The sequence below is a fragment of the Brassica napus genome, chromosome A1, assembly GCF_020379485.1.
Source record: "Brassica napus cultivar Da-Ae chromosome A1, Da-Ae, whole genome shotgun sequence".
NCBI classification, from domain to species: Eukaryota; Viridiplantae; Streptophyta; class Magnoliopsida; order Brassicales; family Brassicaceae; genus Brassica; species Brassica napus.
In genome coordinates, this window is record NC_063434.1 from 3243004 (window position 1) to 3257929 (window position 14926).

Here is a 14926-nt window from a genome sequence, read left to right on the forward strand (position 1 = left end):
TTGGGTTTCCAAACGCCTTGCCGTTTTTTTGCTTCTAAAGGATATGACTACTTGCCGTTTTTGATTCACACTGATTTTTAGCTTTTTGTAGTTCTTTGTGGATATAACCATCAATATGTTATAAGTATGCTAAAACATCTAAAGAAACATTACTTTATGAATCGAAATTCAAAGTTTAAATAAATAAGCTAGCAACTTCTCAACGCTAATGTTTGTTATCATAAACAAAATCAAAAACACTCAAGCTATTCTTGTTTGTGTCTGTGCCAGGCTTAAGACCCAACTTTGAATCACAGCAATATGAATGGTTTACGAGTATTTATCAATCACAAGGCGGATGGATGCTTTGGTAAGAGCTTAGACAAAAGGACCAAAACAGGACAATGTGTAGCCTTTCAAACCAGCGAGGTGTAGTTAGGGAAGAGATACATCAACCGGTCCAGAGTCTCGGGATTGAACTTCCGAGCAAATAGATAACATGGTCGTTGATCTCCTTTCCATAGACACGGCCTTACTGTCGTCACTTTCTGCTTTACAGAATGGTTAATGTATCAGTGAAAAGACATCTCCAAGAACCATGGTAACAACTAACAACAAGAAGAAGACTCAGATACTTTACCTTTAAATCACTTGTTACATGGTAAGCAAGTTGGATGGACTGCACATCAGATAAAAACAGCAAACTTAGGTCGCTGAATAAGGCAATATTAACCGAGCATAGAGAAAGAGCAAGAGGGACCTTGATTTTCCTGAGGAGGTAAGGAGTGATGTCTCTTGCATTGTATAATCTCGGATGCCATTTTCCTTCTGACCAGTCAACATGTGTCACCGACCAGTTTGCTATTCCATTTGGATCAATCATCTGAAAGAAAAGAGATCTTTAAGCATATAGATTTTATGATGGAAAGTGTAATAAAAAGAAAGATGCAAGCAAAGAGTACACTTACATTGAAGAGAGTTGGGAAATAATGTTCGTCCGCATAGCAGTTGCGTCCTTCCATCTTCGGCTGTGAGAAAACGTAAGCCGTTAGGTAAAATGTCACTTGAATTACAAAAAAAAGATGCAAGCAAGGAGTACACTGACTTTGTGTCTAATTTGCTTATATATGACTTAAGTTTTTTTTCACCAGATAGGCAGAACAAAACGGATTATAAGAGGTTGGAAGAAAGAACTATGATCATATAGAATCTTAGCGCATGCAATGTGGCAAGGCAAGTGATTATCAAACAGTATGAGAAACCATTGAAAACAAAAAGCTTGCTTACCCTACAGTAAAGCTTGAACTTTGTGTAGTAAAGACTGTCAGCCATGACGACTATAGCATGTCTCCTCTTCATTGAAAACCACTGGAACACATGATTATAGAAGAAAATATCAAGCGTAATTAGAATCAACTGGAAAAGAAATGGAACCATCATTATCGGTAATGATAAAATATGATATCTTTATTACATAACGCATACCTGTGAGCCCTTCCGAAAATCCTTCTTTTCAACCTCAGGCAACATATGTTGAGAATACCGACCATTTCCATGTGGTCCAGGATCCTCAAAACTGAAAAAAAAAAAACATGAAAGATGAGAACACATACCACCAGAGGCCTTAAGTGATAGCGAGACATAGATATAGTTAAACTTACCAATCAATGAAGCTAAGGTTCGCGTAGATCAAGTGATTATAGATATAGTTAAAGTCAAACAGCGGTACACAACTGCCAGTAAAAAACAAACAAAGAAGATGGTAAAAGTATGATTTAGTTAAGCACATTATGATGACCTTAAACATACACAATAATATAAGAAAATGATTTAATTCAATCACCTACCTATCTGAAAGCAACACAAAGTGTTGGTTATCAGGATCAATGAGAGCATGAGCTAATAGCCTTCTTTCAGCATCAACCATCGATATCTGACCCCAAGCAACCTGCACATATATCATCATATCGTCACAACTAGTCAAAAAATTTCACATGAACCTAACTGAAAGATCCACCTTGTGACTGTGAATATCTCGACCAACAAAGTAGTTGCTTGTGTGCGCAGGACTCTTCTTTGACGCGTGCACATAAATAGAAAACTTGTTCTCATGACCCTGAAATGAAACAAAAAAGAATGAACCCACAGAGGCTCAAAACGAGGTAATGGATGGGGAGAATCTCTTACACGGAGGAACATTTCCCAGAGAGGCTCAAAAGGCAAAGCCCCTGGCGTTAAGAACATGAAAGCAATCTTGGGGTTCGCTGTCTTAGATTCAGGTAGATTCATGATCTCATTCGTCACAACCTGAGCTGCAGCTTCAGTATCAGTCAGTTCCCTTGAAGGTACGAACAAGAACTGTTGGTATAACTGACATCCAGGACCAGAAAACATGTAGCAGGTGACAGAGTTCCGGGGAGGATAAATGAGTGCAGTGATGACAACGAGTGTAACGAGCGCAACCAAAGTGATAATCCATCTCGGGCCCTTAAAAGGAGGCCTTTGGCGAGACTCTGACATAACTTCAAAATTTTTCTCTTTAAGCTAACCTTGAACTCAGCTTAGTCTTCATTCCCTGATCAAAAGTAACAACCTTTACATCATTAAGAGCTCATGTGTTTTTTAATAATATACAGATGGTTGTCTAATAGATTATTCATTGTCTTAACTCCACAAAACCCATAACTCAAAATTCAATTTTTGTTTAAACAGGAGATCAAGCAAATGTAAAGACAACCAAATCATTCAAGGCCAATTGAGAGATTCAACATACTATAAGATCAAAAGATGCAGTCTTTTTTAATCGGAAATGAAAATTCAGTTTCAGATGCGTAGCAAAGATCATCACTTTCATCAAGGAAAGGAGACAGACACAGGATTCAAAGCGTAACAGAGCATCAAAAGATCGAACCATAAAAAATCGCTGGTGGCGCAGAGCCACTTAAGAAGCGGAGGATAAGAACAAGTGCAGGCAGGAGAGCGATTGAGATGATAACCCCTGGATGAGAAACTGATGATCGAAGAAAGATTCGCTCGGCTCACTTAGCGAGATAATATGTCGCTCTCGTACTGTCTCTATAAGCACTAGAAACGGTCACTGTAGCTCCAAATGAGGAACGAACGAACGTCCTTCTCTTTTCTCGTTTTTCAATTAAAGCGTTTTTTTCAATTAATTACACTCATTATCCATATTAATTAGATTTTGTTTATTTGCTAATTAATTCGTATACTTATCAATTTATTTATGATAATATATCCATCAAATCGCAAAAAAAAATAGATTTTATTATTTTGTCATCAATGAATTAGATTTTCTTGTTAAGTAGTAGTATAAAATAATATATCCAACTTAATTGTATATACTTATAATTTTACCAACAGAGATTTTAATTTTATTTTCTCTTTAATGAAAGGTGAAACATTGACAAAGGTGTATTCGGCTTTTCTGATGCTTTATCCTTCATTTGATAACATTATTTATACATGTGCCAGCCACTCTTCCATAAAAGACTCACCAGTATCAAATTTTCAAGTTCCTATTGTTATTAAAATTAAAATAAAGACTTAAATAAAAAGTTGAAATTACTTTTTATCTGAATTTGGACCATTTCGGGCTTTTATAGGTTACGGGCCAGACAAAAGCTATAGTTGGTCCAGTTCACACATGTGGTTACTTTGAAGTATGAAGCAGCGTTGCCTCCCTCCTCGCAAATGGCGCGTCATTGACTCTTTCTTCGGCAGTCTCAAAGTAGTTGTCTAAACTTGGAAAGGACAATGAGTTCGATATTGGGACTAGCACCAAGAGTTATAACACAGTGCCACGTGTGTCAAGCCACTCGGGCGGCATTATTAATTGATATAAACGTTACCACTTCCATCTCTTGCCTATTTATAAACCCATTCCAGTTCAACTTTCTATATCAGCTCTAAAAACCTTTGGTCTGGAAAGAATGTCGACAGAGCAGCAGTGTCCCAAAAATCTAAGCATCCTACCATCGGTCGATATTTCAATAACTGGAATCAAAGATGCTGACATGATTCTAGGCGAACTCTCTTCTTCTACTGCGTCCACCAACCGTAACTACACTGCCTTTCAGTTGAGTCTTGAGCGTGGAAACAATTCTGACGTGGCGAGTGCAGGCCAAGCAGCTATTTATTACATCGGAGGGATCTGTTGCTTAATGCCTGAAGTAACGGATGATGTCCTTGAAGGGTTCCGCCAGGGTGGGGGGAGAGTTCGTGTTGTAAGAGTTCCTGATTCAGATGTCGTAGCCATCCCAAACCAGAAGAAGGCGAACGCGTTCTTTGGTTGGTTGGTGACAATGCTTTACAAGAATACAAACCAAGACATTTCCAACATTACTGGTCCTGATTTCAAAGCACCTTCTGAAGCAGCTGGTTATGATCCTCCGAGAGGAGAGGAAAATGAGATTTTGTCACTCTTCGGTTGTCTGAAACATTTATTTTGCTACTGGGAATATGGTCAGTTAGGTCGTATCAAAGAATCAGTCCTGAAGGGTATTCTCAACCATACAAAAGACGGTGGTTCTTTTGGTGATGTTTGCTCTCATGTCGCGAAAACTCTCTCCTGGAAACATATGGCAGGGTTTTGTAATGTCTACAAGACCCTTGTGCTGTCCGATTCCCCTGTTCTTGGATTTCATGGATTAGCACATGAAGTTGAGAATCTGTATAGGGCGGTAAACGCAGTTGGTGGCTCTGAGATGCCTCAGTTTTTTAGGATCTTGGGGGATGTTTCTAAATACCATTTGGTTGACAGATCAATGTTCCCCACGCTCATTGCTGTTTCCGAGCAGATTATGAGGACTGCTGGTGAAGTCAATTTTAGGCCGGCTGGTTCCAGGTTGTCTGAAGTAGACTATCATGTTGCTATGCATAGGAACCAGTTTGCTGATGCGGTTGAGGCGCATGTGATGCAATTCGTGAACGACCGTCGTCAGGGTGATGAAGGTTGAGTTAGTGTGTCTGGTGATCAGAGGTAATAAGGATCTTACAAGGTCCACGGTTTTACTATTTTTCATTTGGTTCAGTCTTTCTGTGGAGTCTGTGTTTTGGGGCAAGTCTTTTGTTATCTATGTTTTGTGTCGTTTCTCTTATGGTTTAATGTAGTCTGTTTTCTTGATCAGACCAAGTAACAGTATAACATTTAAGAGAACATCAACATGCTAAGCAACTTAACTACTAAATCCTTGACAGTCTGTGTTTCTATTTCCACTGTCTGTTCAGACTTTTATATTAGCTGTTCCCAACCCTTCCCAAAGAACAAATTCGAAGAAAAGACAACGGATGTTTCAGCCAAGATAACAAGAGTTTAATTCTTTTACAAAAAAAACAAGTGTTTAGTTTTCACAAGAAAGAGAAAATGTTAAACTATCATTTGAATAGAAGAAAGAAACAACGTGAAACAAATCCCAATATAAATATCCACGTGAAATGTAAAAATACACTAAAATTACACCAAGCTTTGCTAGATTTTCTCTAGTATTGTCTAATAATATTCTGTGTAAAAAGACTGAATGTTTGTCCAAAACAGCACAAAATAATAAAAGAAAGAAGCCAACACATTTGCACAAAGAGCAGAGTCCAACAAGGCAACAAGCAACCAGATCATCTTAGAAGAGTCCGCGACAAAGGCGTTTTAATCTCTTACCTGGCACAGTAAATAACCAATAGATTTAGAAGCAATAAACATGGACAAACACACATAATCTCATAATGTTATGTAGTATCACACACGGCTCTTTACTACATATCAGCCGGATAAGGACAAACACCATAATCCGAGTTTGGTTCTGTTACTAACACTATATACGCTTTGCTCATCTTGACACTAACTAGACTAAACCATTCCTTCTGTGGCTAGAAACTAAAATAACAATAACTACCTCCAAAGAGAGAAGATGTCCCTCGAATGGCTTACTAAGCATGACATGTATTAAGCGAAGAAAAAAAAGCAAATATGTTCATTCTTAGTCAGAAGAACGTGAGTGTACCTCAACTATTTTGAGCACGTGGAACAATGAATTTTCACTTCTCAACGTGACTGTGACCCTTTTTGGTCTTACGACGACCATGGTGATGAGGGTGCTTAACAGGCGTCTTTGCCTTTGTGCTGCAATAAACAATAACATGATACAGGTAATGAGTAAGGAGGTGTTAGGGACACGTGGAGGTCAAGGAAGGAGGGAAGAAGGTTGTTAGAGTTTGTTAGAGAGTTACTAACGGCTCCAGTGGTAAAGGGACGCGTGTCTAGTAGGAAACAGAGTGAGTATAAAAGCTCTGTTTCTCATGAGCTTTAGATTCATTCAGAAAAGTGTAACAGAATCAATTTCTCTCTTCTTGTAATTCTGGAAACGATATTGGATTCATACGTAAGGATTGTTCTCTTTATCAATCTTTTACAAGTGAGTTTATAGATCTTTGTTTGCTGAACATTGATCTATCATACGGATTCACCGTATTAGTGGTATCAGAGCTCGGCGATTCTCGGAGATAATGGCGGAGACGCGATCACAGGCGATGGCGAAGAAGGCGGTGGTTCGCGAGGTGGACGAGGAGATCGAAGAAAGATTCGTTACTTTGGAGAAAGCGTTTGCGATGCAAAGTGAGAAGACAGATCGGAGTATTCAGGAGATGATAGATGCTTTCAAGCTGATGACGCGATTTCCACCTCAACACGGAGCTTCGACGAGTGAAGATCAGAACCTTCGTGGTAACTCGCCGTTGCGATCTACAACCCAAGACATACACAACACAGTTCATCAACCTCACGCACAACGAGGTGAGAACATTTACAATGGGAGAACTCGGATGACGAAAATTGATTTTCCGAGGTTTTCTGGAGAGAAGATTCAGGAGTGGTTGTGTTTGGTGGAACAATTTTTTGTGAGCGATAATACACCGGAAGGATCGAAGGTTCCAATTGCTTCTTTACATTTTGATGGCTTGGCTCGGACCTGGCATCAAGCGTTGGTTCAAGAAGACGTTGAGGGAGTGATGTTGCGTGATTGGAGGACTTATCGTGCGTTAATCAAAGAAAGATTTGAGGAGGTCTTGGATGATCCGATTGCAGAGTTGAAGGAGTTGAAAGAAACGGAGGGTATAAGTGCGTATCATGCCAAATTTGAGTTGATTCGCTCGAGACTTCGCATGTCAGAAGAGTACTTGGTCAGTGCTTACTTGGCGGGATTGCGAATGGATACACAAATGCATATTCGCATGTTCCATCCACAATCGACGAGGCAATGCTTGGTACTTGGTAGATTGTATGAAAGAGCTCATCCAAGAAAGCCGTATAAAGAGTGGAGTAGTGGCAAAGGAAGTACAATTAGTAGTGGAGGTAAAGGGCTGTTATCAACACCTAAGCTGAGTGAGACTACAAATAAGGAGAACACACAACAGCCGAATAAGCTCAGAAAATTTTTAACAAATGAGGAGATGAGTGAAAGAAGAGCTAAGGGTCTCTGTTACTATTGTGATGAAAAATTCTCCCCGGAGCATTACTTGAAGCATAAAAAGACTCAGCTTTTTCTAATTGACTTTGCGGAGGGTGAAGTTCAATATGAGGAAGAGGTGGATGAAGATAATGAGGAAGGAACATCAGATGGTGATATTGCTCAGATCTCGTTGAATGCAGTCTCTGGAGTGACTGATTATACAACAATGAGAGTTAGAGGTGTGCAGGGCAAGAAGAATATCTACATTCTGATTGATTCAGGTTCAACACATAACTTTGTGGATAGAGATGTCGCCAATAGATTGGGATGTAAAATTGAATCAGCAGGTAAAGCAAGAGTGTCAGTGGCTGATGGGACGAAGATAGGTGTGTGTGGCAAGGTCTCTAACTTTAGATGGACTTTTCAAGGGCACCAGTTCCAGTCTGACGTTATGGTCATTCCTTTAGGAGGTCATGACATGGTTTTGGGAGTTCAGTGGTTATCTCGGTTGGGCCCTATAACATGGGATTTTGAGAAGTTGTTTATGCAGTTTAAATGGCAACAAAAGAAGTGTGTTTTGCATGGTCTGAAGCCGGGATCTGTGCGAGAAGTTAAAGCTAAAAGAATTGAAGAAGTTAAGGAAACAGAGATTCAGTTGCATATGCTCTATGCATATGAAGCAGAGAGTGAGAATATTTGGTTGAATGCTATTGAGCAAACCAAAGATGCATCATCGGAAGTCACAGCCATTGACAAGTTAACAGAAGAGTTTGCAGAGATATTTGTGGAACCTACTCAGTTGCCTCCTTTTCGCTTGAATCATAATCACAAGATCACGCTAGTGGAAGGAGCAAACCCGGTTAACCAACGTCCCTATCGATATGCTTTGCAACAGAAGAATGAAGTTGACAAGATGGTGAGGGAATTATTAGAAGCAGGGACTGTACAACCGAGCTGTAGTCCTTATGCTTCACCTGTTGTGCTTGTGAAGAAGAAGGATAATACTTGGCGTCTCTGTGTTGACTACAGAAAGCTCAATCAAATGACAGTGAAGAACCGGTTTCCCATTCCCTTGATCGAGGATTTAATGGATGAGCTGGGCGGTTCAGCAGTCTACTCTAAGATTGATCTAAGGGCTGGTTATCATCAAGTCCGTATGGATCCGTTGGACATACAGAAGACAGCATTCCGCACACATAGTGGGCACTATGAGTATTTGGTAATGCCATTTGGCTTAACCAATGCACCAGCTACGTTCCAAGGCTTGATGAATGATGTCTTTCGGCCTTACTTGCGGAAATTTGTGCTTATCTTCTTCGATGATATACTCATCTATAGTCCTAACATGGAGTTACATTTGATACATCTTCGAGAAGTGTTTGAGGTGATGAGATCACACAAGTTGTATGCGAAGCGGAGCAAATGTGCTTTTGGTACTGATAAGGTGGAGTACCTCGGACATTTCATTTCAAAGGAAGGCATTTCGACCGATCCAAGTAAAGTGAAGGCTGTCGCAGAGTGGCCTCAACCCATTAATGTGAAGAAATTGAGAGGGTTTTTGGGGTTAGCAGGCTACTATCGCAAGTTTATGAAGAGTTTTGGTTCAATAGCTCGCCCTTTGACTATACTCACGAAGAAGGATTCGTTTGAATGGAATGGTGAAGCACAGTCTGCATTCGTGGATTTGAAGAAAACTCTGTGTGAAGCACCTGTGTTGGCAATGCCCCGCTTTGACAAACCATTTCTGGTTGAAACGGATGCGTGTGGTAATGGAATTGGAGCGGTTCTCATGCAGGAGGGTCATCCAATATCTTACATTAGCCGTCACCTAAAAGGCAAACAATTGTTACTATCCATTTACGAAAAGGAGTTATTAGCTGTGGTGTTTGCAGTGCAGAAGTGGAGGCACTATTTGTTACCAAACCACTTCATCATTAAGACAGATCAGAGGAGTTTAAAGTATCTGTTGGAGCAGAGGTTAAATACACCCATACAGCAGCAATGGCTTCCTAAGCTACTTGAGTTTGACTATGAGATTCAGTACAAACAAGGAAAAGAGAACTTGGCTGCAGATGCTCTTTCTCGTATGGATGGTTCTGAGATTCTTCATATGGCTATGTCAGTGATGGAGTGTGATCTAATGAAACAGATTCAGGAAGCATACGAAAGGGACCCAATAACCAAACAGTTGATTGAGGAGTTGCGGATCAACAAAAATGCGAAGAAGCATTTCACATGGGTCAACAATGTGTTACGTAGGAAGACCAAGATAGTGATTCCCGCGGATGTACCTTTGAAGAACAAACTCCTTCAGTGGTTACATGGCTCGAGTCAAGGTGGGCATTCAGGGAGAGATGTCACATTGCAGCGGGTCAAAGGCTTGTTTTACTGGAAAGGAATGGCTAAAGATATACAAGCTTATCTTAGAAGCTGTACGGTTTGTCAGCAGTGTAAGTACGACAATGCTGCATCACCAGGCTTACTACAACCATTACCCATTCCAGAAGGTGTGTGGATGGATATTTCAATGGACTTTATAGATGGGTTACCGTTATCTTTTGGGAAATCTGTTATATTAGTGGTGGTGGATCGGTTGAGCAAAGCAGCGCATTTTATGGCTTTAAGTCATCCTTATACAGCTATGACAGTGGCCCAAACTTTTTTGGATACAGTCTTCAAGCTCCATGGTCTTCCTCGTTCGATTGTAAGCGACAGAGACTCGGTTTTTCTGAGTGATTTTTGGCAGGAGCTCTTCAGGTTGCAAGGTTGTTCTTTAAATATGTCAACCGCGTATCACCCGCAGAGTGATGGGCAGACGGAAGTTGTTAATAGATGTCTGGAGACGTATCTTCGATGCATGACAAGTGATAAACCGTACTTGTGGAGTCGCTGGTTACCGTTGGCAGAGTTCTGGTACAACACGAATTACCACTCTGCAACTCAAGTGACCCCTTATGAAGTTGTTTACGGTCAGGCACCACCAGTGCATCTTCCTTACTTGCCTGGTGAATCCAAAGTACAGGTAGTGGCGAAGTGCTTACAGGATCGTGAGGATATGTTGTTGATGCTCAAGTTTCATTTGTTGCGCGCTCAACATCGCATGAAGCAACAGGCTGATGGCCATAGAAGTGAGAGGAGTTTTGAGATTGGTGACTTTGTATATGTCAAACTGCAACCATATAGACAACATTCGGTGATTCATCGGTCTACTCAGAAGCTTGCTCCTAAATACTATGGTCCTTACAAAGTTCTGGATACGAGAGGAAAGGTCTCTTACAAGTTGGAGTTACCAAGTTCTTCTAAGATTCATCCAGTGTTTCATGTGTCACAGCTGAAGAAGGTCATAGGTGATGTGGCTTCTTCAACGCAGTTACCTTCTGTTCTTCATGAGACAACAGTAAAGGTTCCTGAGCGTGTGCTTGAGAGGAAGATGGTTCAACGCCAAGGTAGAGCTGCCACTATGGTTTTGGTTAAGTGGTCGAATGGAGGTGTGGAGGAGGCTACTTGGGAGTTTCTTTTTGATATGAACAAGAAGTTCCCAGATGTTGAGTTTTAAAAGAAACCTTGTGGACAAGGTTGCTTGGAGGGGAAGGATGTGATACAGGTAATGAGTAAGGAGGTGTTAGGGACACGTGGAGGTCAAGGAAGGAGGGAAGAAGGTTGTTAGAGTTTGTTAGAGAGTTACTAACGGCTCCAGTGGTAAAGGGACGCGTGTCTAGTAGGAAACAGAGTGAGTATAAAAGCTCTGTTTCTCATGAGCTTTAGATTCATTCAGAAAAGTGTAACAGAATCAATTTCTCTCTTCTTGTAATTCTGGAAACGATATTGGATTCATACGTAAGGATTGTTCTCTTTATCAATCTTTTACAAGTGAGTTTATAGATCTTTGTTTGCTGAACATTGATCTATCATACGGATTCACCGTATTATAACATGAGATCTCTCCATGGTTTGGAGATCAAGAATTTCTATAGAAATTATAAGAGTTAATTAGGAGACTCACCAGAAGAGGGAAACAAGCATTCTGTATGCAAAGAAGATAGGTAACGCCAACAACGCAGAGGCCTGCAGTGAAAAGGTTTTATATGAAGTTGCTAAGAGAGGAAGCAAATCAAATGTACAAGAAAGTGTTGATACATACCGCAAACCAAACAAATTCACTGGTAGCAAAAGCCTCTGTGAGCTCATGGCTCTTCAGTTTTTGTTTAACATGGGCTTGGACCTTCGCAGACAACATGCGAAATTTAGCTTTTAAATCAACAAGTGGAAATAACTTGATTCATATTTGTAAAAAAATACTCATTGTTACAGACCTGATTATGATAAGTCGTGGCGGATTCAAGGAACTCTGTGTAAACAATGACCACCTTGGTTGTGTAAGGTTTCACGGCAACCTTGATTTTATCAACATGTGGTTTCGTGGCCGTTGCCACTTGCTCAACATATGGCTTGCTAAACTTTTTAGCCTCCTGGAAGGGGTAAATACACATTAAGTTAATAGCTGAAATAACGTGTATTTGAATTATCGGTTAAAAGAATAAACTGATAAAACACACACTATACCTGATAATAAGGGTCTACAATTTCTTGAACCGTGACAATGTGAGGGGAAACAGCACTCTTGGATGCATGGTAAGCCTCTTTGGCTTTGATGGATAGTGTTCGGACGTGTGGCTGAACATGTGTCGCAACAGTTTCCTTCACGGCTGGAATATATTTCTGCGAGTAGGGCGTCATAAGAAAGAGAATATAAAAGCCAATTAAAACTCAGTACTGGTGACTCATTGAAGATGGATGCATTTAACTAATCCCAGAAAATAAATTAAATTGCTAACAAGATGCTTACAGTTTTAATGGTTTCCACATGTGGTTCAGCCCATTTATCAGCTTGAGCTTTTGCTTCGGTGACCTAATAGATAATAAGTAAAACTTCATCAGTCAGATGCTCCAATGCTGTTTAGAGGCATACGTAAACTTCAAATTTAAAACAGCACCTTTAGAATCACTGTCTCCACAACAGGCTTCCCGTGTGCCTCCCAATGCGTCTCGGTATAAGTCTATATGGTAAATGAAAGATGCAAAGTTAACTGGCTAAACCCACTATGTTACAAAACAGTTTAAAAAAAAAAGACCTGCATCAACCATACCTGAAAAGTACTCCAGTGAACAGCAAGCCAAGGGGGAAGCCACGAACCATGAGCCTAACCAAACAAAATAATTGGCGTTAGCTCGCTGTTCGATTCCGGCTTTCAAAATAATGAAATGTATAATAGGTAAACCATTACCTCCAGGAGTGCCTTAGCCTTTGAAGTTGCTTCAAGCTTTGTTCTCAACATTTCTTCCTGAAATGGTAAAAAGTGAAACGTGAGGCGGAAACTAAAAGCGTAGGGAGTATAACTTAAGAAGAGGGTGTTACTTATACCTCAGCCATCTTAATAGCACGTTCAAGTTTGCCTATTTTGTTCTTCTGCTCTTCATTTGTCTTCTGAAGCTGCAAGACATCATTAACTATAATTATAACATCTTCAGGAGAGTACTATCAGCTCAATCCAAAGTACATATCAATACAGGCACGGTAGAAGGTATTAAGCAGGGACGGTTAAAAAATTATACTCAGACTACATCATGAAACATGTTCTACAGAATTTACATTCAACTCCAGGCTAGATTTAGATCAAATAAAGTATCAAATCATGCAAGAAGTTCATACTGATCTATGTACAGCTGAGAATGGAAACTGCAGAAAGACCATGACGAGGCTACATGCCAACAGCATGAAGATATTTGATCTTAACCTAAACGAAGTCTAGCTAGAGGCTAGAGCTGACTTAAAGAACGTTCCACCACGTTCCTTCGCACTAATCCAAATGGACATGTGTAAAGAGAAAGTGTAAACAAGGGAAAGTAACGTAAACATACTTTTTCTAGGCTTGAGTTTACTTCACTTAGTTTTTTCTCAGCTTCCTTGGTCCGAGCTTCCGTGGAAGCTTTCTCCTTGTTTTTCTGCTCCAGGAAGTTTCTGAGTACCTCTATCTGAATGGCAGAAGCAGCATTTTAAAAAATAATCAGACTACTGTTTGCGTACTCTACCCATTTAAAAAGATTTGATTTGTCAAACTTAAATGTCTCACTCACCTGCTTCTCTAATTCAACAACACGTTCTTGAGCCTTCCCCAACTCTTTTGCAGAATCAGATGATCCCTTTTTATGTAAAGAAGTGAAAACAGGTGTAAGCCAAAACATATCAAAAAATCAAAACAATCTATAACAAGTAGATAAAAATAAATAAACCAAGAGATGCATACTTGTAGTGATGAGACTTCAGTTTGCAAAGAAGCAATCTTGTCTTCCTTCTGTTTGAGAAGCTTCTCCTTCTCCGCTACTAACTCGTCTTTGCCCTTAACTTCACGGGTCTTCTCATCGATTTGAGTTTCTTCACAACAATAGAAAACACACAACACATAAATAAAGCTCATTAACCAAAGTCTTGCATCCATAGCAAGCAATTCAACATTACGGAGAAACTAATACGATGCACATCTGAAACCAATCCAAAAAAGCTACCAATTTTAAAGTCAATGCTCTACGAACATAAACACATCAAACAAGCTGAACACGTCATGAATTGGCAATTTCAAGTTAAACATCAAAATCAAAACTTGCAATGATTCTATTGGAGGGAAGAGTCTAAAGAATGCACAACTCGCTAACTAACCTAAAGCTCGGATCTTGGAGTTAAGCTGATCCAGCTGGATCTTAGATGAACCATCGGATCCGGCGGCGTCAACAATCTCCGGCTCCTCACCGGCATCGGCGAAGACAGTGGTGGTGAAAACCAAGGCAAGAAGAAGTAACAAAGCCACGAGCTTGGCGGCAGCCATGTCTAGATTCACACCACCGAACCGATCAACAAAGAAAAGGGACGGAGATTCCAACAAAAGACAATGAAGAAAGAAACGTTTCCTCTTTTTCTCGTTATGTGTTAATTTATATTTATGGAGCTTCTTTTTTGACCACGGGACCGTAGAATTTTTCCTTTTCACCGTGTTTGAAAAAAAAAAACAAGAAGAGCGTGCAAAGAGGACAAAAAGACCGACGAGAGATGAAGAAAGGTTCGTGTTTTGAGACATCGTGAGGTTAATGTCTTCGTGGGTGTGTCGTGACCGACACGTGGTGATCATCGGATCTACTTCTTTGTTTTTTTATATTAATGACGTGGCAACCATCCAAAGGCTGAAGATTATTTCTTGTTTTTATTTTTATTTTAAAACGTGAAAAACATTTTGACCGGTCTAACTTTTTTTTTTTTTGTTCAACTACCTACCAGTGTTTATTTTCAAAATTAGTTTAGTCATCAGAAGAATACTATTCATCTAAAATTACATAAATCAACTTAGCAAAGCAACATATTATTAATCTTGCAAATAGAAGAATTAGATCCAGAACATGGCAGTATGTCTTGGTGAATAATCTACACAACTGGCAAAACT

General features: G+C 39.9%; 2 protein-coding genes across 2 annotated transcripts; both read right to left on the reverse strand.

Annotated features, from left to right (window-relative positions):
• Window positions 1–139: 139 nt before the first annotated feature.
• On the reverse strand, window positions 140–3129 carry BNAA01G05900D (glycosyltransferase BC10). The gene is made up of 11 exons (XM_013794738.3): window positions 2891–3129; window positions 2167–2554; window positions 1997–2095; window positions 1827–1927; window positions 1641–1712; window positions 1465–1555; window positions 1267–1347; window positions 948–1007; window positions 740–862; window positions 620–658; window positions 140–527 (listed from the first exon to the last, which is right to left on the reverse strand). The coding sequence occupies exons 2-11, from the start codon at window positions 2497–2499 to the stop codon at window positions 396–398; spliced, it is 1131 nt and encodes a 376-aa protein (XP_013650192.1). The 5' UTR covers window positions 2500–2554; window positions 2891–3129; the 3' UTR covers window positions 140–395.
• A 2234-nt stretch (window positions 3130–5363) lies between these two features.
• On the reverse strand, window positions 5364–14540 carry BNAA01G05920D. The gene is made up of 15 exons (XM_013794737.3): window positions 14152–14540; window positions 13742–13869; window positions 13572–13637; window positions 13356–13469; window positions 12859–12927; window positions 12722–12778; window positions 12584–12637; window positions 12431–12493; window positions 12283–12345; window positions 12000–12155; window positions 11750–11905; window positions 11578–11658; window positions 11440–11501; window positions 5994–6112; window positions 5364–5650 (listed from the first exon to the last, which is right to left on the reverse strand). The coding sequence occupies exons 1-14, from the start codon at window positions 14315–14317 to the stop codon at window positions 6028–6030; spliced, it is 1320 nt and encodes a 439-aa protein (XP_013650191.2). The 5' UTR covers window positions 14318–14540; the 3' UTR covers window positions 5364–5650; window positions 5994–6027.
• Between the last annotated feature and the right edge of the window lie 386 nt (window positions 14541–14926).

What these genes read in the sequence shown, in the direction of transcription:
- BNAA01G05900D (XM_013794738.3), bottom strand. Translation starts at nt 2,499, where the DNA reads ATGTCAGAGTCTCGCCAAAGGCCTCCTTTTAAGGGCCCGAGATGGATT. An exon ending in AACCTTAGCTTCATTGATTG is followed by an intron (nt 1,556 to 1,640) that starts GTAAGTTTAACT and finishes TTTTTTTTTCAG; the next exon opens with TTTTGAGGATCCTGGACCAC. An exon ending in ACCTCCTCAGGAAAATCAAG is followed by an intron (nt 659 to 739) that starts GTCCCTCTTGCT and finishes TCTGATGTGCAG; the next exon opens with TCCATCCAACTTGCTTACCA.
- BNAA01G05920D (XM_013794737.3), bottom strand. Translation starts at nt 14,317, where the DNA reads ATGGCTGCCGCCAAGCTCGTGGCTTTGTTACTTCTTCTTGCCTTGGTT. An exon ending in CTGAAGTCTCATCACTACAA is followed by an intron (nt 13,638 to 13,741) that starts GTATGCATCTCT and finishes TTACATAAAAAG; the next exon opens with GGATCATCTGATTCTGCAAA. An exon ending in ATGCTTGTTTCCCTCTTCTG is followed by an intron (nt 6,113 to 11,439) that starts GTGAGTCTCCTA and finishes TGTTTATTGCAG; the next exon opens with CACAAAGGCAAAGACGCCTG.